This window comes from Amblyomma maculatum, chromosome 1 (assembly GCF_055883805.1).
Source record: "Amblyomma maculatum isolate TAMU_Amacu chromosome 1, ASM5588380v1, whole genome shotgun sequence".
Lineage (NCBI taxonomy): Eukaryota > Metazoa > Arthropoda > Arachnida > Ixodida > Ixodidae > Amblyomma > Amblyomma maculatum.
In genome coordinates this window covers 392013103-392034569 of record NC_139344.1, presented here as the reverse complement: position 1 = coordinate 392034569, position 21467 = coordinate 392013103, and the positions used below count along the sequence as shown (strand labels likewise).

Here is a 21467-nt window from a genome sequence, read left to right as displayed (position 1 = left end):
TACAAGAGACTAAAAGACTACTCACCCCACCATCATATACTGGTTTTAGTAGAGTCCAATAGTTCTTTTTTATCCATTTCGACTGAGAGTTGAAGAGCTCACCAGGGGATAACAATTCAATCTTTTAGCATGCGCAATCTTCTCCATAATATTAGAACACTGTGATTAATGAATTGAAGTTGATGGTGTTGTCTAGCTTCAAAGATACACTAAATGAAATGTGCTTAGCATTATACCAGGCTTTCATAGTGACTATAGCAGTTCCTTAACATTTATAGCTTATTTTCGCCCTGTTTTCAGGCAAATAAGCTTTAGCGCTAGAACGAAGTAACAAATTCAGGGAGCCAGTGTCAACTGGTTCTTATTTCGCCTTTAAATAAAACATACTTTTATATTTTATTGAAGACCACTGCAACAAAAAGGAATGCAACAAAACAAGGCATTTGAAAACTGTCCTTGCTTTAATCGCTCGAAGCATTGCAACTGAAAAAGCTTTTTTGGTTTCAGGAGGACCTACAATCACTATCTTCCCCGGTGCACCGACTGTCACAGGATTTATGCTTGGAGGCCCTATCGGACCAACAACACCCGGTGGATTTTCATTTGCATTCCCTGGCTTGCCAAAAGCTCCAGGCCTTCCAAAAGCACCAGGTGGACTTAGTGGTCCAAAGGCTCCATCTGCCACCTTTTCATTCGGTCCAAGTGGTCCTTCTGGGCCTGTTGGACCAAGCGGACCTCGTAGCCCAAGTGGTCTTTCTGGACCTAAGGGACCTGGTGGACCATTTGGACCAAGCGGACCAGGAGGACCTTCTGGCCCCAGCGGACCAAGAGGGCCAAGCGGACCATTCCCGAGTGGACCATCTGGACCAAGAGGACCAAGCGGTTCAGGACCATTCGGACCTAGTGGACCAAGCGGCCCAGCTGGACCTTCTGGCCCCAGTGGACCGAGAGGACCGAGTGGGCCATTCCCAAGTGGCCCATCAGGACCACGAGGACCCAGTGGCCCAGGCGGACCAAGAGGACCTGGTGGCCCCATAGGACCAGCCGGGCCAAGTGGACCAAGAGGACCCAGTGGGCCATATCCAAGTGGGTCACCAGGACCAAGCGGACCATTCCCAAGTGGCCCATCAGGACCTGCTGGCCCGCGTGGACCCAGCGGTCCACGAGGACCAAGTGGGCCTTATGGACCAAGCGGGCCTAAAGCTCCAAGTGCCACATTCACCTTCGGCCCGAGCGGTCCAGGCGGACCCAAAGGCCCAAGTGGACCTAGCGGCCCAGGTACACCAAGAGGACCAGGTGGACCATATCCTAGTGGACCAGCAGGACCAAGCGGACCTTTCCCAAGTGGTCCATCCGGACCAAGAGGACCAAGTGGCCCGTCCGGACCCAGAGGACCGAGCGGGCCTGGTGGACCACTCGGACCAGGCGGACCAAGTGGCCCATCTGGACCAAGAGGACCAAGCGGACCTGGTGGACCGAGCGGACCATATTCTAGTGGACCAGCAGGACCAAGCGGACCTTTCCCAAGTGGTCCATCCGGACCAAGAGGACCAAGTGGCCCATCCGGACCCAGAGGACCAAGCGGGCCTGGTGGACCACTCGGACCAGGCGGACCAAGTGGCCCTTCTGGACCAAGAGGACCAAGCGGACCTGGTGGACCGAGAGGACCGAGCGGACCATATCCTAGTGGACCAGCAGGACCAAGCGGACCATTCCCAAGTGGTCCATCCGGACCAAGAGGACCAAGTGGCCCATCCGGACCCAGAGGACCAAGCGGGCCTGGTGGACCACTCGGACCAGGCGGACCAAGTGGCCCATCTGGACCAAGAGGACCAATCGGACCTGGTGGACCGAGAGGACCAAGCGGACCATATCCTAGTGGACCAGCAGGACCAAGCGGACCTTTCCCAAGTGGTCCATCCGGACCAAGAGGACCAAGTGGCCCATCCGGACCCAGAGGACCAAGCGGGCCTGGTGGACCACTCGGATCAGGCGGACCAAGTGGCCCATCTGGACCAAGAGGACCAAGCGGACCTGGTGGACCGAGAGGACCGAGCGGACCATATCCTAGTGGACCAGCAGGACCAAGCGGACCTTTCCCAAGTGGTCCATCCGGACCAAGAGGACCAAGTGGTCCATCCGGACCCAGAGGACCAAGCGGGCCTAGTGGACCACTCGGACCAGGCGCACCAAGTGGCCCATCTGGACCAAGAGGACCAAGCGGACCTGGTGGACCGAGAGGACCGAGCGGACCATATCCTAGTGGACCAGCCGGACCAAGCGGACCTTTCCCAAGTGGTCCATCCGGACCAAAAGGACCCAGCGGGCCTAGTGGACCATTTGGACCAAGCGGGCCATCTGGACCAAGAGGACCAAGCGGTCCTCGCGGACCGTTTGGACCAAGTGGGCCAGGAGGTCCATTTGGACCCAGTGGACCAAAAGCCCCAAGTGCAACATTCACTCTAGGCCCCAGTGGACCATTCCCAAGTGGCCCTTCAGGACCAAGTGGACCTAGAGGACCAAGCGGACCTCTAGGACCTGGCGGACCAAGTGGCCCATCCGGACCAAGGGCACCAAGTGCTTCATATCCTAGTGGACCAGCTGGACCAAGCGGACCCTTCCCAAGTGGACCATCAGGACCCAGCGGACCAAGCGGTCCATCAGGACCAAAAGGACCAAGTGGACCACTCGGACCAAGTGGGCCATCTGGACCGAGAGGACCATTTGGACCCAGTGGACCATCTGGGCCAGGAGGTCCAAGCGGGCCAAGAGGTCCATATCCCAGCGGCCTGGCAGGACCGAGCGGTCCATTCCCAACTGGACCATCCGGACCACGAGGACCAAGCGGGCCCTCAGGGCCAAGGGGACCCAGCGGACCTGGCGGACCATTCGGCCCAGGCGGACCAAGTGGGCCAGCTGGACCAAGAGGACCAAGCGGACCTAGCAGACCGAGGGGACCAAGTGGTCAATATCCTAGTGGGCCAGCAGGACCAAGCGGACCATTCCCAAGTGGGCCATCTGGACCAAGAGGACCAAGTGGACCATCTGGACCTAGAGGACCAAGCTCACCCGGCGGGCCATTCGGACCAAGCGGACCAAGTGGGCCAGCTGGACCAAGAGGACCGAGCGGACCTAGTGGACCAAGTGGTCCATATCCTAGCGGACCAGCAGGACCAAGCGGATCATTCCCAAGTGGGCCATCTGGACCAAGAGGACCAAGCGGGCCTAGTGGTCCATTCGGACCAAGCGGGCCATCTGGACCGAAAGGACCAAGTGGGCCTAGTGGACCATTCGGACCAAGTGGAACATCTGGACCTAGAGGACCAAGCTCACCCGGCGGGCCATTCGGACCAAGCGGACCAAGTGGGCCAGCTGGACCAAGAGGACCGAGCGGACCTAGTGGACCGAGAGGACCAAGTGGTCCATATCCTAGCGGACCAGCAGGACCAAGCGGACCATTCCCAAGTGGGCCATCTGGACCAAGAGGACCAAGTGGGCCTAGTGGTCCATTCGGACCAAGCGGGCCATCTGGACCAAAAGGACCAAGTGGGCCTAGTGGGCCATTCGGACCAAGTGGACCATCTGGACCTAGAGGACCAAGCGCTCCCGGCGGGCCATTCGGACCAAGCGGGCCATCTGGACCAAAAGGACCAAGTGGACCTGGTGGACCATTTGGACCAAGCGGGCCAAGCGGACCAAAAGCTCCAAGTGCCACATTCACTTTGGGCCCTAGTCGACCAAGTGGCCCAAGCGGACCGAGAGCACCTGGTGGACAAGCTGGACCATCCGGACCAAGTGGCCCATCTGGACCAAGTGGGCCCCGAGGACCATACCCCAGTGGACCTTCAGGACCTAGTGGATCATTCCCAAGTGGCCCATCGGGACCAAGAGGACCTAGCGGGCCTGCAGGACCATTTGGACCAAGTGGGCCATCAGGGCCTAAGGGACCAAGTGGGCCAGCAGGACCATTTGGCCCCAGTGGACCAAGAGGACCTAGTGGACCATTCCCAAGTGGTCCATCTGGACCTAAAGGACCAAGTGGACCAAGTGGTCCCTTCGGCACTCGCGGGCCAAGCGGGCCGTCTGGACCAAGAGGACCTGGCGGCCCGTCAGGACCAAGCGGGCCATTCCCAAGTGGCCCATCAGGACCAAGTGGACCATTAGGCCCTGGAGGACTGAGTGGGCCTAGTGGACCAGGTGGACCAAGTGGACCAAGTGGACCAAGCGGACCAAAGGCTCCAGGTGCAACATTTATTTTCGGCCCTAGCGGACCAGGAGGACCTTCTGGACCTGCTGGTCCGGGTGGACCAAGAGGACCTTCAAGCCCTAGTGGTGCAAGGAGACCGAGTGGGCCCCAGGGACCAAGTGGTCCATCTGGTCTAAAAGGACCATCTGCTCCTGGCTTGTCTTTGACTACAGGCGGTGTTGTGCCAGGTGCTCCTGGCATCACAAGCATCCCGTACGGCGGAAGACTTGTTGGAGTTTCTAAGGTCTCTGTTGGTTTGCCGCAGACATCTGTTTTGCTTCAACCTGGTAGACAAGTTACATATGGAAAGACTGAGCTTCACATCCAACCTCCAACTACATACGTCATTCCAGGTCAAGTCCTTACACATACATTTGGAACAACTGTGAAGACTAGTGGTGTGCCATCTGCTGTGTATGGTGTTTCTGGTCCAAGCATTCAGCTTCAGGGCAAGCCACTAGACTTTACGCTTGTGCTGAAAGAGCTGAAGGCCACGCGCTACCTTTCCTGGCTGCAGAAAACTGGTGTTCTTCAGCTCATCAATGATGGAGGTACGCTTTACCACTTGTGACTGGCATAATATTTGTCAGTGGCTGACGAAGTTCATTTCTTTGCCTTGGGCCAAGCGGCTGTCTTTTGATGTTGTTTCTCATGATAGAAAAAAAATAATACAGCATGCCCTCTTGGCTCTATAGAGGTGCATGCTGTATGCCCTTTTCTTTCAGCAAAGTATGAAGGCCTCCTAGAATCAGTCAGGCAGATATTGCGTTTTATACATGTGTTCATGGGAGCCATTGTTCTGAGTCTGTTAGGTTAGTTATGAAAGTCACAAATAGATTAACCGAGGCTGCTCCGAGTTCAGCAGCACATATGATCACATGTTTCTTCTTGCACCCCGGCAGATCATGTGAAATGTAATATGGCTATGTAACAATACCTTAAGAAATTTCGAAATGACCCCATCTCAAGACTGTAATATCAATGACTAGAGATTATTTCAATATTTCCTTCGTACGCACTTGAACTAGGCATAATGATTTTAAAACATCACAAAGGTAAAAAACAATCGTTGCTCTTTTGCTTCAAAAATGGTACACAAAGCTGGGTACTCGACTGCTCGTTGTTTTTGTGGATACGTCTAATCACATCTTTTTTTATTGTTGTTACAGCTGCCTACACCATCTTCGTTCCTAGTGATGACGCCATCGCCCAGATTCGAGGCCAGCTGCTTTCAAAGCTAGAAGGAGATACTCAGCTTCTTAAGCAGCTCGTCCTGTATCATATTGTTCCTGGCCAGGTTACCATCGACAACGACCGCACTTTCCCCACGCTTGATGAAGGCAACTTGCTTCGGTTCAACAAGTACTTTAACGGAAGGGTAAGCGTTGTTTCATTTAAACCAAACCTTATTCTGGGATGCTTAAATTCGATATACGGCAACATATTGGGCAGAAATGATTTCCAACTGCGTGCTAGGCACCTCATAGAGGACTGACAGGCGTTCAAGTTTTCTCAGAGCAGTTTTGAAGCCCCTTGCACAGCGCAGATTACGAACTGACATCAGGTTTTAACAATAATCGGAGAAAGAAAAGCCATGCAACACGACCAGTTAAGAACATTTCTCTCAACTTGAGTGCATGGCGCAGGACATGAGTTGCAGTAATGTACAGTAAGCGTGACACTGTATAGGTTTCTTCCTGGAACTGAAAGCGACTTGCCCTCTACAAGGCCAGTGCATGAAAGCAGACACGAGAAGACAGCAATTCCTCGCCATTCATAGCGTATTACAAGTATTCTGTTTCTGCAGGTTGTAACAGCGTCCGGCGGAGTGGTCGGTTCCAAGAAACAGCAAGGCAACTTCGTGTTCTACACCATTGACCGTGTTCTTCACCGACCAGGAGGCAGCATTTTGGATGTCATTCACCAGTCCATCCTTCTGCCGAAGCTGGATGAGGCCATCAAGTTTGCTGGGCTTGAAGAATATCTTTCCGGTAAGTTTTCGCCATCGTGTTGTCGCATGACGGAGGTTATTCCCACAAGAATCCAAATTATTGTAACCCTTCACTTAGAAAAGTACTTTGCCGTAGTTTATAGCTGATCCATCGATAGAATAATGGGTAACACGAAGCATAGCAGCAAACCCTTTACAGGAGTATATAGCCCCTTTACACATGCATGATAATCACGACCACTATACATGTGACTTCCATGACACCCCACGGTGAAACTTCAATCACATCACGTAGGCATCTTACGGTTCGTTTCATTTTTTGGCGTAAAAGCACGTATCCGGATGTTCAGAACCTAGTAAAATCGCCTAATGCTTGCGTGGCCGCTTGTAGCGATTCCACACTAAAAATGGAAACACTAGAGAGTAGTGGATTCAAACCCAGAAATATCTCTTGGTAATCGAGTACGGAACGTCACGTCACAGCTGTAGCTGCTTTTTCGCCTTCAGTGTCTTTATTTCATGAGAAAACAATGGCCGAATTATCGTAACTGAGCCAGTTTACAGGCAACACATCTCATTATACACTTTCCACAAAGGCTTCTCTTTCAACCCCCATAGAGTTCGGTTTCTATCTGTAGACAATGATGGCGGAGTTCCGTATGATATGATAATGCTATTAGGTTTGCAGCGTGGAAACTCCGAATGACTGTTCAACATGCCGATCTTCATGCCAGAGCTCACTGAGAGTATTTTGAGGATCATGTCCGACAGATAATTGATTGTTTGAGAACTCACTCATGAGTACCTGAGTTTATCAGTGCAATGTAAAAATTGGCAAGCCAGCCTTTTATAATGGCAGTAGATCCACTAGCTATCGCCGCAACCAATCACCCCGTGTTATGATTTGTTCACTGCCGCCCTTCATTTTATAATTTTTCCTGTCATCAACACGGACCATTCAAACGCTGCGACGGTTTCTGTGTCGCCATATACTGCGAATTTGTGCCGACAAGTTCGTGTCATAAATAGGAGAAAATGTCTCAAAATGCTTCATATCCCCCATGTTTCGTAGGCGTCGGACCATACACCATCTTTGCGCCAAGTGACCAGGCCTTCAAGAACTCCGTCGGCATGGAGAACGTGCTGCGTGACAGGGAAGCCCTGAAAGGTATGTACATCCAGGAAACTGCACAAAATGTCATTTGCTCGATATCAATACACGTGAGAGCATATCAGGCTCATGCCGGTTATGTCAAGCGTATACGCGTGCTTAAACAGGTAAAAAAAGCTTTCATATTGCCTATCAGCGTTTTTTAATTACTTCTTGGTCGTTAGTAAGCATCGAGGAAGATAGACCAGATACTACAAGACCAATTTCTCCAGCAACTAAATAACCAAGCAAGTGCCAACAACAATTACTGTAGGCTAATAGACGTCGCGAAGCACTTTTGACCGCAACTGTGTCGCTCGCCAGTATATGTTTTCTAATTGATGCGTGTTCACTCCATCCAACAGCCCTGCTGCTCCGCCACATCGTGCTGGGCACTGTGTACAGTGCTGGAGTCCAGGAGAACCAGGTCCTCAAGACTGTGGGAGGCCTCGAGCTCAGGATGAGCATCATCCCAGGTAAGCTCATTCTTTCTGCGTTGTTTCTTATTTGTTTTCCTTAAATGTTTAACGCCACCTTCCATTTTTTTTATTCACTTTGTCCCCCTCAACCATTCAATCCTGCATCTTCCTTTTCTCCTTTATTTTTATTAAGTGTAAAATTGAAATTCAAATATTTGATGAGATAGACTGACAGCAGCCAACGCAGGCCATCACTAACTGTAGGCTGCTGGTAACCAAACTATTCGAATTGTTGGCAGAACTAGCTCGCGCCGGTCTGCTTTTCCTGTACACGCTGATCAGCTTCGGAATGTTCAGCACAAGCAATTATCATGATATGTATTTCCTGAACTGAATGTTTTGATCGTCATCCATTGCATCATTTATGAATATTATGACGAAAGCCTGGTCACCGTGAAACAGTGTAGTCGCAGATTTGTTATCAGCACTAACAAGACTTCCACTATTTTTTGCCCTCTGCAGAGTGCATAACAGTAAACGGAGTGAACATCAACAACCCGGACAACGTCGCGTCCAACGGCGTCATCCACGTGATCGACCATTTCCTCTAGGCACATCACTTCACCTTAGGGCGACACATGTTTCTTTGTAAAGCTTCTTCTCTCGCCTCTGTTGTTATAATGTTAAGTAAATAAAGTTTTGTTGCATGTGTCAACCATTCTCCGCAGTTTGTTTGCTTCCATATATATACATATATATAAAGAGAGAGAGAGAGAGAGGGGGGGGGGGGGTTCTGTGGCCGGCTTCTTCAGAAACGCCAGACAGACTATAATTACTCACGTTCGGGCGGAAATAATGCGTCCCAAACGCTACTCGCGGTTCGCACGACACAGGTACGCATCACAAATTAATCTCGCGGCATTGCACAGTAGAAAGAAAAGGAAAATGCATCGAAGCCGACACTACTTGCTGCCGAGAACACAGCCATTGGATATACGCCTATGCATAATTAATGCAGCTTTAATGGAAAGTTGGAGGTTGCAATAGTAGTTTTGGTGTGGGCAGGTTGATTTACAAAGAAAAGGTGGTGCGATGCTCTCAATATTGGCGGACAACTTACCACGCCTTGAAAAAAAAAATGAACGACGGATTGTAAGGGGGCAACAAGGAGAGCCCCGTAGAAATGGCTAGAACTAGGCCGTAAAACGGAAATTGTAGTTCACAAGACAAGAGTGGCTAAAGCACGTCACCAGAGAGAATTTTCGGCAGTAAGACGCCTACCTGCAGTCAGAACAGTCCATCCTTATATTTATTCAACTTGCAACTGCTTACTTCAACAAAAAAGAACTTAACTGCGCCATGTGCTGAGGAAAGACATTAAGGTCTTGCCGAGTACGTACACATTATATATGGAAACTGAAACTCGCAAAAGGGGTTTTAGCCGGATGGAAATACAAAACGGCAAGAACCAAGAAACAGTGAGTATGCCGAATATGTAACTGCATCAGTACAAGCTGAGTCAATAGTTCGAAATTAGCCAACATACAGTCTAGGCTTAAGACGGATGAAAAGGGTTTATTTAAATATAACATATATTTAAGCGCGGCTCGTAGAAAGCCAACACAAAGACGTTTTTTTTTTACTTTCTCACTAGTCACGATATTATTGAATTGAAAAATTGAACTGAATTGAAAAAAAAAAACTTTATTTCCAGTAATATACAAGAACTTTAAGTTATCGCCCTAAAAATAAAGAATAGGCACTTAAAGTAACTGCTGCATCACAGAATGTCGTTAATACTTGATGACGTAGCTTTCTAAATGCAAATAAAGATGAAAATAAAATTTTATCGGTCATGATTCAGACACAATAAGAATTAAAAGTCACGGGCTGGTAACGAGTATTATGTCCATTCTGATGCCCTACATGAGGAGTGGGGGAGCAGCAATAAGAGGACAAATGAAAGAGGAAGCAAAATACAATGGTGCCCCAAAGGGATCGGGATACACTGCTGTGCGTTAATCTATCAGGAACTAAATTTAATTCCTGATTTTCTGTTCCACCATGTCTTCAAGCTAAATGAAGTCATTTGTTTGTTAGGCTTGGTTTTTCATCCTGCTGGTCTCATTTATGCATAGTTAAACTGTCAAATGAAATTTACTGGTACTAAGTCACTGTTTCAGTTTCACAACGCAAGGTGTACCTACTAAACCTTATTTTGACACATGTTGCTAACGTGTTAATACAACCCTTCATTCAGCATTCAGTGTGTGTTTTGTTATCATTTGTTTGAGGTTTATCGTCATCTCAGGAACGACCAACCCTGAATGCGCAACACATTCATACATCGTGCTTGCACCGAATACATCAGTGTAGTAGTAGACAAAAAAAAATACAAAAAAAAAGTTGTATTGGCACATTTCTTTCTCTTTTTTTTCAGAATTGACGTTAGCGAAATGAGACCCATGCTATAGGTGCTTTCTAAAGTGCAACAGATGCGGACTAAATGAATGACTAAAGTTGTTAATCACTGTCGCCACCATTCTCATGGAGACATCAGGTCGTTAGGTGCCGATGCAACCTTCATTACGCAGCTGATACAAACATAAATGAATTCGAGAGCGTAGCACTCATTGTGGGTAGGGTGCGGTGGATGCGGGGCAGGAGGAGGAGGGGGCAAGCGCACTTTTTTTTTCTGTACATGAACGTCCGCAGCTATACGCACAAGGAAAAGTCAATTTCGAAAGTGATTATTTATTTCTCACTACATCCGCGACAAATCCGTCACTAATCCGAGCGCCGAGCATCGCGCTACGGTGTGACAAGTTTCCCCCAAATCCTAAACGACCAGCCAGGGACCCAGCAGATCGTGAACAGGGTGAGGAGGGCACAAAGTCGGGCGGCTACGGCGCCGGTACAGAACACGCCCCGATGTGGGGTCGGGGTCAGGACCCCGTGATTTATACGACGAGTGCTCTGCTCACTTGACCACCGCCAGGTGGCGCTAGCCAGGAACGCCGGAGAGGGGTCGTGGTCGTCGGGCTGTGCGCGCCGGTGAGGAGCGGGCCGCCATCTATTGCCACATCGGGTGCTCGTGCACCGAATAGGAATAGCAGAACGCAAAGTCCAAGAGAACAGAAAACGATAAATCCACTGGTGCAGGGAATATTCGTTTAACGGAAGATAAGTGTATTTTATTGCGTTTTCGTATTGTTGTTTTTTTAGACAATTTTTTAGTTACCTTTTAACTCATGAGGTCGCAACAGTCCTCTGACCGAATATATTGAAGTATTTGGAAAAGTGCTATGTGAACTGTTCAGTGCAGCTTGTAGAAAACAATCGCTTTTTTCATAAGATTTCTGTTGTTTCGTTACACTCTTTTACATAACACCGACCGATCTTAGATAACGCAATTCACTTTATGAAACATCGTGATTTAGCCCATATTACGTTAAGACCGGTACATATTGGCTGTGACCGATTTCGTTACGTTAGGACAATTTAGGCTTTATCACGGGAAGTTGGACAGCATAAGGTAAATATGAGTTAGTTAAGATGGGTAATTTAAACCTGTTTTACCTAAACCCCGCTATTTAAAGGCAAATTACCGACAGTCAAGTGAACGAAAAACGCATGTTATACCATGTGTTTACGTAATACATCCGCTCCAGGTCTGCATATATGCCGAACCATCGGCGCTGTCCTCGTTGCAGCTTGGGCGGGGCCCAAGTTGCCATTTGTCTCCAACAGAGGGCACGACGGATGCGTAGAAGGCACGAGTCGCCGTCGGGGAAGCAATAGCCCAAACAAGCGGCCAATTCCGCGTCCAATTTTTGGGGCAAAGGGCAGAATAAAAGGGCCATTCTACGGCTTCCATATGCGCCTTAGCAAGGCTCAGTGAGGACCCGTCGCGGTCCATAAAGCAAGTCGCACAGCTTCCTCGATCGACTGCCATCGGGAGGCGGGACTTTTGAACGCCACCACTCGTCGTTAGTGGGCGTTGCGCCGCATTGGCTGCTGAGAGAGAACATAGATTTACAACTGCTCGAGCGGCTCGTTGAGGGCGATTACGGAAACATTACAGCTGGCGTTCCCCACAGTCCCGAAAGAATCAAATATTCGTTCCGCAGCACAGCAGGCAAGGGCACTTGCTTATTAATTAAATCAATCACCTTTTCGTTACCGTCCAAATCTATCAAACCTGAAAGCGATTCGCTCTTACCATATCCAACAATTAAATTACGTTTTCGTTTTAACTGCTCGAGATGTCAATAGGCCAATGCTTTCTTTTGGAAATCGAGTCCGGCCTCACCACGCACTTTGCAGAAGCATTGATTGATCAAGAAACCAGAGTTTCGACTACGCAAAAAAGAGAACCACAGATGCATTAGGCCCGAGGAAGTTTTCCAACTGGTTTTCTATCCTGTTTTATTTTGCCTTCTTGTTTGTTATTGTTATGCCGTTCTCGTTGTGGTTGAGGCGGCTTTCCCACACAACTGTGGCTTTGCCGCACAACCTACTCTAAGGAGGCAAAGCCCACCATTTCTAGCCATCACGAAAGGAAGAAGGAACTTAAAAAAATTGGCAGAGATCTGTTTTCCAAACCGGATTGAGACGCTAGTTTGGTACAGAAATGTACAATATATGGCGGTACACATCCAAACAATTTAGAATGTCCCTTGACAGGCAATCTACCCTTCCTTTCATTTCTTTCAATGCTTCTTTACTTCGCCCCGAGACAGCTGGCTGTTACTGTTAACTCGTACATAAGCGCGCGTCTGCTAATACTAGCACGTTTTACGTAAGCGTACTTTCAGCGGAATAGATATAATTTCGGAACCGGATAAAATGCCTAGCGCACTCATTCTGTTTAGTGCATCATTCCTGTCGCATCCTGCGTTGACTCCAATAGCGAGGGAGCCACGCCGGTCGCGTGGCCGTGTAGGCGACGTTACTGGGTTCATGCAACCCTCCAATCACGGTACACCTTTATGTCTGGCTCTTTACAAATTTTGCTTTTTTTTTTTTTTCAAACTTTCATCAGTTCAGATTTTTCAGGGGCGCAGGTTAGGACCGCAAATCTTTGCATGTTTTGAGACGACGTACAGCCGTCAGAAAAAGTGGTATACAACACTTAGCCGATGGCGGAGCTTAAAAAAACTAAAGTCCCAAGGGGCTTTAAAAAAAAAGGTGCCTTGCAACGCCATCTATCATTGGCTACCTGGGATCGAAACAATCATGGCGATGCCTCATTTTATCGCCATGCATATGTCGATGTCGCTGGCGCTAGATTTTGATTAGATGCAGTTTTGTTTTGCTGAGCTCCACCACCGGCTAAGTGTTGTATATCACTTTTGCTCACGGCTGTACGCCACTCTCCAGATGATGACGAACAACCTTTATTTTCGAAGTCGGTCCTGAATTTCCCCCTCGCTGCCTTCATTGCACTAAAAATGAATATATCGTCTCCTTACAATGCATGCGTTATACCTTTAACGTCTTTCAATTTGAAGGCGAGTTACCTCATGGTCAAGCTGAGAAGCAGAACAAAATCCCAATTATGAGACAGATCCCGATACTCAGTACTACTTAAGCTACCGATGGTTACAATCAAACTATGTTATAGAAGCTAGTAATGTCATAGGAACAGGTCGCTCGAATGCTTAAGATGATCATCTTCAAGCACCACGGGAGAAGGGAGAGAGGCGCTTTTACGATGATATAGGCGTTCATAATCGCCCTCATCACTTATAGTCTTCCGTCATGACCACACTGTGTACAATCACGGCAATGTGAAGGACTATCTCATATACCTCCAGTTTACCTGTCCCGCCCAAGTGCACCGAAGCAATCCCAGCAAGCTTCCTACGATCTCATCCGCTCCCCTAACTTCCAGCCGCCCTCTCCTCAGCTTACCTTCCTTTAGAAAATAGCCTGTCACCCGTAGCGACCGAAGGCTTTCTCGTCTTTGCATTACATTCTCTGCCCAAGGCCATTTCTTCCTCTTAATTTTAGACTAGAAAGTCAGTAATTCCCGTTTGCTTGCTCCTCAACTTTACACGCTTCCTGTCTCTTAACGTTACACCTAGCGTTTTCAACTCCATATCTCACTGCGTAAACCCTAATTTACCTTGAACCCTTTCCGTTAACCTCCACGCTTCTGCCGCCTCATAAGTGAGTACCAGTAAAATACAGCTGTTATATGCTTTTCTCTTGATGGATACCGTCAAGCTGCCATTCATGATCTGAGAAACACTCGAAAAACACATTGCATCACAATCTGATTCTTCTAGTTAATTCACTTCCTTGGTCTGGATCTGCAGTCCCCACTTGTCTTAAATAGGCGTACTCCATCGCCACTCCCTGCGCCTTGCTACCTATAGTGTAAGCTACTGTTCCTTTCCTAAGCTATTGAGCTTTACGTTAGCCTTCTGCGTAGTATTTTAGGCCTACCGTTCTCCTTTGCATGTCTAGGTCATTAATCATTCTTTGCAATTCGTCCTCTGAGTTAAATAACCAGGCAATGTCATAAGCTACTAATTGATTATAACCAGCTAGGCAATGTCATAACGCAATCATTGATTACTGAGGTATTCTCCATTAACCCTTGCTGATACCATTCCAGGTATACGAATACTTCCTATAAGGAAGCTATAAATAGCATGAAGAGATCGTGTCTCCTTGCTTAGTATCTTTCATCATGAAGATTGTTGTGAGGGACTATGGTTGCTGCGCAGACACTATAGATGTCTTCCAGTAGTTTCACATATATGGCTCATCTACAACCTGATTCCGGAATGACTGCATGACTGAGGTTGTTTCGAATTAGCGCTTTAAAACGAAGAAATCGAACGACTATTATAAGCTGAAGAAAGCCTACAAGACAGAACTTGACCATTTCCGTGTGCCCGTCCACGGAACACTTCCTTGGATTTCGATTAATGAGCTCCGTCGCAGAACTGAAGAAGCCTAGCGAGCAACCCAACTATAGCCCAACTCTTGCAGAATAAACCAGGAAAACGTATTCTCTTCTCGAGACCAGATCACTCTTCTGTACGCCACAAACAACAGACAAGACGTCAGTAAGGAGCTGGTAAATAGCGTAACCGTTACATTAGGCAAAAAGAAGAGGGAGAGCAAGGGTTCTCTCAGAAAGATGGGATAGGAAGGTAGACGCTCCTTACGTATAGACGCCGCAGGCCTGGTTAACAATGCCATGCCGCTAGATTGTTTCTAACACCAAACTGCAGGTCTTAGGCCAGGACAAAGAACTGCTTCATAGCGGAGGCCGCTTTTGCCTTAGATATCAAAACTAACCCAGACAGAACAATGTTATCTGACTCACAAGGAACGTGAGGAAATGTCAAAGGGTGGATCGCAGAACTCTTCGTTAAGATCATGAAAAGAAACCTCCACATAACATGGTGTATATTCTGGGACATAGATCCTGGGACAGTACACTTCACTTTCTATGACACTTCTCTTTGATCTATATTTTTCTTATCGAGTTTCCAATAATGAAAAATTAAATAGTATTTGCCTTACCTTGTAACCAACATATTTTTAATGCGAAAGCATTACTTCGCTATGTTCACAAATTTCTTTCCGCAGACCGCGTTAGCAAAATCGTGTTCGCAGCAGTTGAGAGTAATTGAGAAGAGGTAAAGGTTAATGAGTGGTGTCAAGCAATAGAAGGTGACGTAATGTTGTGTCCGAAAAAAATCATTAGGCCAATAAGTTAATTAGGTAATTTATTAGAGGCAAAAAATAGTAAAAGTAAAGGCAATCGTCTCATTAGCCATAGGCTCGGCGCCGCATTTGAATGTATCAAATACTAAAGTAATTAATTAAAGCAGTCAATTAAGGTGACGTCAAGGATCTGACATCACGCAACCTGAAGTCGAGCTAAAAAAGGCCATAGGAAGAGATTAGCGCACAATTTGAAAGTACAAAGGACTAAAATGGGTAAAAAAGAAGCGAATTAAGCAACCAGAAGCAACCAACAGCACCATCCGTGCTTTCGCATTACTCCAATGCAGATTCTGCAACGCTCTTTACTTTTTTCTCTGATTTTCGTTTTTTGCCTCATTTAGCTTGCATTAACTTGTTAACTTACTTGTACTTAGTTTTCTTTTTTTCGTCTGCTTTATTTTTTTCTTGATTTGTGCAACTTGTATGCTCTTTTATCATGTCGGTTGTACATCGCTCTGTGACCTGCAAACAGGGTACGGCCCCCTGCACACCTATTGTTTTCCGCCCCCTCAGCATCACACCTGCCCAGTGGACGTCGATGGTGAAAAAAATAATTTGACTTTGCCTTTGAATCCGTTGTGAGTAATGATGCTGCCGATAGCCAGGCTCGAGAACTTCTGCCCCGAGCACCTCCGCAGTGGAACTACCTGCTATGTTCTCTCTCTTATTATATGCGACGCAATCCTTAGCCACTACGGAGCATACAAATCGTAACGCGGTAGCTTTAAAGGCCCTGTTGCCCACAAAGTCTGGCATCGTCAGCATCGAAAAATCACAAGCATGCCTCTGGCAGGTGACATTTGACAGGTGGCACGGCCGGGTACTGATTGGTCGCCGGGTTGTATGACGTCACGCAGGTGGCACTTGGCACGGCCGGCACTGATTGCTCGGTGGGTTGTTATATGACGCCACGCAGGTGGCGCTTGGCACGTGGCACGGCCGGGCCCTAATTGATCGGCGGCTTGTATGACGTCACGAGAGCACGTGACAGCGAGCTCAGGTTTTTCCTTTGAAGTGATATGGGAATCGAACCAACCGAGACCCTTGAATCCAAAGCAAGGCACGCTGCTCCTACGTTACACAGAGAGGCATTTCCACAGGGCTGATTTAAAGCGGGGTTTTATATCTACGACGAGTATACACTTGCACATAATGTGGTATGTTACAAGTGTAAGCTAATGAGTATGTATGAAATAATATAGTGACATAGATTAAGGGATTCAGGGTTAAGCTAGTAGAAAAATGAATATGCGTGAACGAGGATCCGAAAGAGGAGCCACTGGCGGGAGCTGTTGACGCCATTGCGTCGTACCCTAAGTGGCCCGCATTTTTCTTCCCCTGCTACCAGAAATTTTTGCACGATTCATTTTTTTCTATGCGAAAAGTAAAAGAAGCAGAATTTGTGGTAGGGATTGTTCAGCTTGGGATTAAAGATGTGCCGACATAGATTCCAGCGACCTCATTTCTCAATGATCACGTCACAAACCTATCACAAGCCTGCCACAAGCCGGCCAATTAGCCCCGTTCCTATAGGTCGATTCTGATCGGCGTGAACATATCCACCAAAATGGAGCGGCTCTAATTGACAGATTTGTGGCAGTTTTTGGGATGTGATGATGATGTGATTGTTGCGTAATTCAGTCTCAGCTGCAGATCAGTTACTGCTATAATTATTGCTGAACTATACTTACCGTCATAGCCCAATATACATCCATATCGACAACCGTTCCGCGTGAATTACTGCAGTAGCCGGAAAACCCTGTCAGCAGACCTTGTTTGTCCCACTTCTTCAGGATAAAACACACCAAGGTGATCCCGCGCAGAAATAAAGAAGGAAAAAGAACGTCTGATGCAGTTCAAGGACTGTCGCACTCTTGCTCAAGGTGAAATCGACCATATGTGTCCGACGCAGCATGAATAAAACGCGAAGTCGGCTGAGCATGAGCTCGCTGTCCAACAGCACCTTCTCTAACCTGTGTCTGGGGCCAATTTGGTACGCGCTACGCGTCTTTTTCCCCTTTAATCCGGCTCGAGGAGGAGGAGGAGGTTGGCGAGAGGAGTATATCTCCCATCCAGCACACGCGCGTTATCGAGCCGCTTCTCGACAAGGGCGTGGGAAAACGGGGACGTTTCGCCATTGGCGTCGTACACGATTTTCGTACACGTTGGTGCGAAGCGCTTGCCGCTTTACGCCGCTAAACGGCCGCTTTAGGTTCACGCTTCCTCCAAGTGCATGATCACGCGCGACGTGTGACGAACGCTGTGTTCGCAGAAAACCTGCGGTTGAGTATACGGGCTTGCTTTATCAGCAAAAGCCCATGCAACGCTCTGGGCTTTAAAATGTTTCGTCAACAGCAATCGTTAACAGCAGCTCTCAATCAAAGCGGGACGAGGATAGTAGAAGGTGCCCTTTTTACAGTAATAACCAACCGTGGTAGCTCATCGGTGACTTCAGCTTTCGGCTATTGAGCTGACTTGTAGCAAACTGAAGAGCGGATTCCTTTCTAAGAAGGCATTGCATGAGCAAAGTACAGCACTGAAAGAGAAATAGCAGCCCTGTAGTGTGCAATGAAAAATGATGATCAGTGTCTGCAGTATACCGCCCTCTAGGGCATTCCTCTGGGCTTTGAAGTGGCGTTTTTAAGGGCGCAGCGGCTCAGGCTATGAAAAAGCCTGCTTGCCGAATCTAGTCCAAAGAAGGAAGTAATTATGTTACACGCAATGTATACCAGGGGCACAGGTGTAAAGGGCGGAGAGGGGGAGGGGGGTTGCACCCCTCCCCCCTCCCTCATCATCCTTTCGGTCTCTTTTTTTTTTTCTCCATTTATTTTCGACCAGTGGCGTACGCTCCAACCCCCCCCCCCCCCCCCCCCCCCCCCCCCCACTCATGAGTATTTCCCGCTACTCCACTGATGCACACACTGTTGTGACAGAACCTTCTTGTAGTCCCTCCTCGTTGTGCCCTTGGGTACCCGATTCTCAAGGTGTATAGTGTGATAGAGAGGAGGAGGAAAGGCAGGGATGTTAATCAGAAAGATTTCCTGTTGGCTACCTTGTACTGAAGAAGAGACTGAAGAGAGGACTGAGGGGATTAAAAGGACGAATAGAGAAATGACGAGCAACAAAGCCGAGGAACACAGTCACAATTTGTCACTCAAGCAAGTCGCTCTCAGGTAACAAAACAGACCTGTAGGTTTTGAGGGCAGTCGACCACAGCGACCACGGACTGAGGACCTTATCCGTTTTTAGGGGGAGAAGATCTAGAGCAAAGTCTGCAACGCTCAGCACCTTCTTCACCAGCCAAGGGAGAGAAATAAGGGTACTTGTTTCTCCTCTTATCATACCGATAAACTGGTTTTGCTTTGCGCATCTCGCCTTGTGATTCATAAATAAATAAATAAATACGTCAGCGAACTGTATTTACTATCAGGGGCGAAAGTCCACAACACAAACTGCAATCATAACTTTCGTATCATCCACTAGTCTTGGGCTCTACCTATCTATATCGAAGTTCGGCTTTAGTTATTGCATGTTTGCTGGAGAAATAAGGTGATAACTTGTCTACCCCGTGGTTCTAGTGCAAAATCGCCTGGCGTGTGGACTTTTGTCTTTGCCTGCACATACTGTACATATACAGGCAAGACGTGAAAATGGCAGCGACCATGAGGGACGTTGCGGCATTGCCGATGGGAGCGATGCACGCGAGCGCAAACAATGCGCCGCTTTATTGGTGGTAAACAAAAGGCGTACCCGACGTGCGTACACGGGTGGCACGAAGAGAGATGGGAGAGTGTCGGGCGGGAAAACCGGATTTGCGACGCCACGCTTTCACGATTCGCCCCTTTGATTTTACGCACCAGTCTGAGGACATATCTCATTTCGAGTTTTTAAGAGCGAGGCGGGAGTGAATTGAGTCAGAAAAAAAAATTAGAACAGCGCGCTCGATTGCGACTATGGGCGCAGCATGAAGGGTTGTGTGTGGGTGCTAGTGAAAGGCACACAGCACTCGCTTTTCCATCTTTAAAAACGCTCGCCTCCACGAATAATTGTTTTCGCGGTCGGGCTTTTTTTTTTTTTCTTTGGAAGGGGGGGGGGGCGGTGCTTACCTCCAGGGATCTCTCCCTTTCCGCCCTCCCCCGTCGCGTGTCCTCGTGTTCCTCACCGTAGTTAAAAGTGGGCTTGAGTTTTGATTTAGCCAGACCGGCGCGCAGAGGTTAGCGGTCTTTGTTACTCGGTCCTCGCCCGCTATTCCTCGGCCCGGCGCGGACATTAATAACCGGTGACGCCACGAAGCGGTCATAGCGGAAGTGCCGGCCCATGCATCATCACACTCCGGAGCAGCGCGCGATGGCGAGCAGCAGCAACTTCCCTTTCTCTACTGGGAGAACGGGCCGCGCTCTACGGCGCCTTCCCCTTTCCCACTCTCAAGTTTTCTCTTTGTCCGCGCTCCCCTTCTTTTCTTTCTCCCTCTCCTCTTTCTTTTATAGCCTCCGTGAAGCGCGTGTCGCCGTGCCGACCATCATAAACATATCGGGAACCGCGTTTGCGGTGGGGGCTTGGCTCAGACTATTGCGTAACTCTCGTAACCGTTTGCGGTGAAACGCTGGGGGTGTGTAGGGATTTTTTTTCTTACACGAGCCGGGGCAAAAATGGAACGCTCAACTCAGCGGTTAAAGGTAGTTCGCATAGGGAGAGGGCTGGGAAAGAAGGGAGGACGTCGGAGAGGCGAGTTCCTTTTTCCCCTGAATGGCTCGTAAATTGGGCTTCCTCGTGACCACAATGGCGGCCACGTGACGTCGGCGCGTGATGTCTCCATCGCGCGATGATTGAGGATCGCTGACTCCAGGTTCAAGAACGGGCCGGACAGATGGGTGCTAGTAGCGGTTGCTTTATTTGGGCGTCGAAGCCAGGTCCGTTGGCTCTCCCGTTTTGGGGACTGAAGGGTTGAGCCCTGTTTGTGGGCGTGACCATTTGTGCGGGGACCGAAAATGGCTCGGTCGTCAGTCTATGTGCTTTACCCTGCTGCTTGTTTTCCCCTCCCGCCTTTTCCCATTGAATTAGCTGGGAGCGCGTGCGCGTCGTAAATAAAAGTGCGTTGGTTTTCGAGGGAGGTGACAAACATTGCCGAAGAGGCAGGTGCTCAATGAGGTTAGGAGTTATTTCGCGGTATTTCTTTATGGTGTTGCTTCTTTTTTTCTTGACTACGCATGAACACAAATATGCGTAAAACAGAAATATGACTCCACCGAACTAACGGCAAGGCGAGTGAAGAATATATAATACTGAGTTGAGAGAGCGACTGAGTACGTTGGCTAACGAGTGAGTGGGTGGGAGTGAGCATGTTGAAGAGTTGATGAGTGAAAGGCGATGTTCTCCATCCACCCTCAAGGGAACGTAACTGCGCAACCTGATGCCTTCGCACCTCAGGGTGAATACTCAACAGAGCTTGTTCATTGTGTCGCCAAGCCTTTTGAGTACCTGCACTGGAGCAATGAAGCTGTTTGGCGCATCCAGCTTCGTATCGGCGCAGAAAATATGTGATGCTATAGCACGGCTACTTACGTCTATGTGAAGGAAACCAGAAATGTCGAACGCACCGATCAACTGGAGCATTAAGCAGTGTCGGAAAACGAAAACAGCGTCAGTACAAACAGAACCTCAGCCTCGATTTCTGTATCGTTTGGTTCAAGTAGCGGCATGACACTTCGGTTGACTAGGCCCCCGGTCTTTTCTTTCCGTATGGTTTATAGCTGCGGCTACCGCGAGAGGAAAGGAGAGTGCGCTGGCTTGTTATGGGCACGCTTGCGCGATTTCCACAGCTGATACAGAAATTGGATTTGACAAGCCACTGACAAACTTGCCGAAAACGGCATCTCATTCTGGTCTCTTATGACATGTTCGTTAATTGCCGGCATGTGCTGCGTTGAATGGTCGACCTAGCAACCAAGC

The 21467-nt window shown here is 48.5% G+C and overlaps 1 protein-coding gene across 2 annotated transcripts in view; it reads left to right on the top strand.

The window, feature by feature from the left end:
• Positions 1-8485, top strand: part of LOC146208545 (uncharacterized) — a 44117-nt gene extending 35632 nt beyond the window's left edge. For both annotated transcript variants that reach the window (XM_084594708.1, XM_084594700.1), the window contains 6 exons: positions 508-4797; positions 5416-5624; positions 6054-6237; positions 7270-7365; positions 7713-7823; positions 8289-8485. In XM_084594708.1, the coding sequence (XP_084450834.1) occupies positions 508-4797; positions 5416-5624; positions 6054-6237; positions 7270-7365; positions 7713-7823; positions 8289-8377 (4979 nt within the window). In that variant the 3' untranslated portion in view covers positions 8378-8485. The remainder of the gene's footprint in view (positions 1-507; positions 4798-5415; positions 5625-6053; positions 6238-7269; positions 7366-7712; positions 7824-8288) is intronic.
• The last annotated feature ends 12982 nt before the right edge of the window (positions 8486-21467 follow it).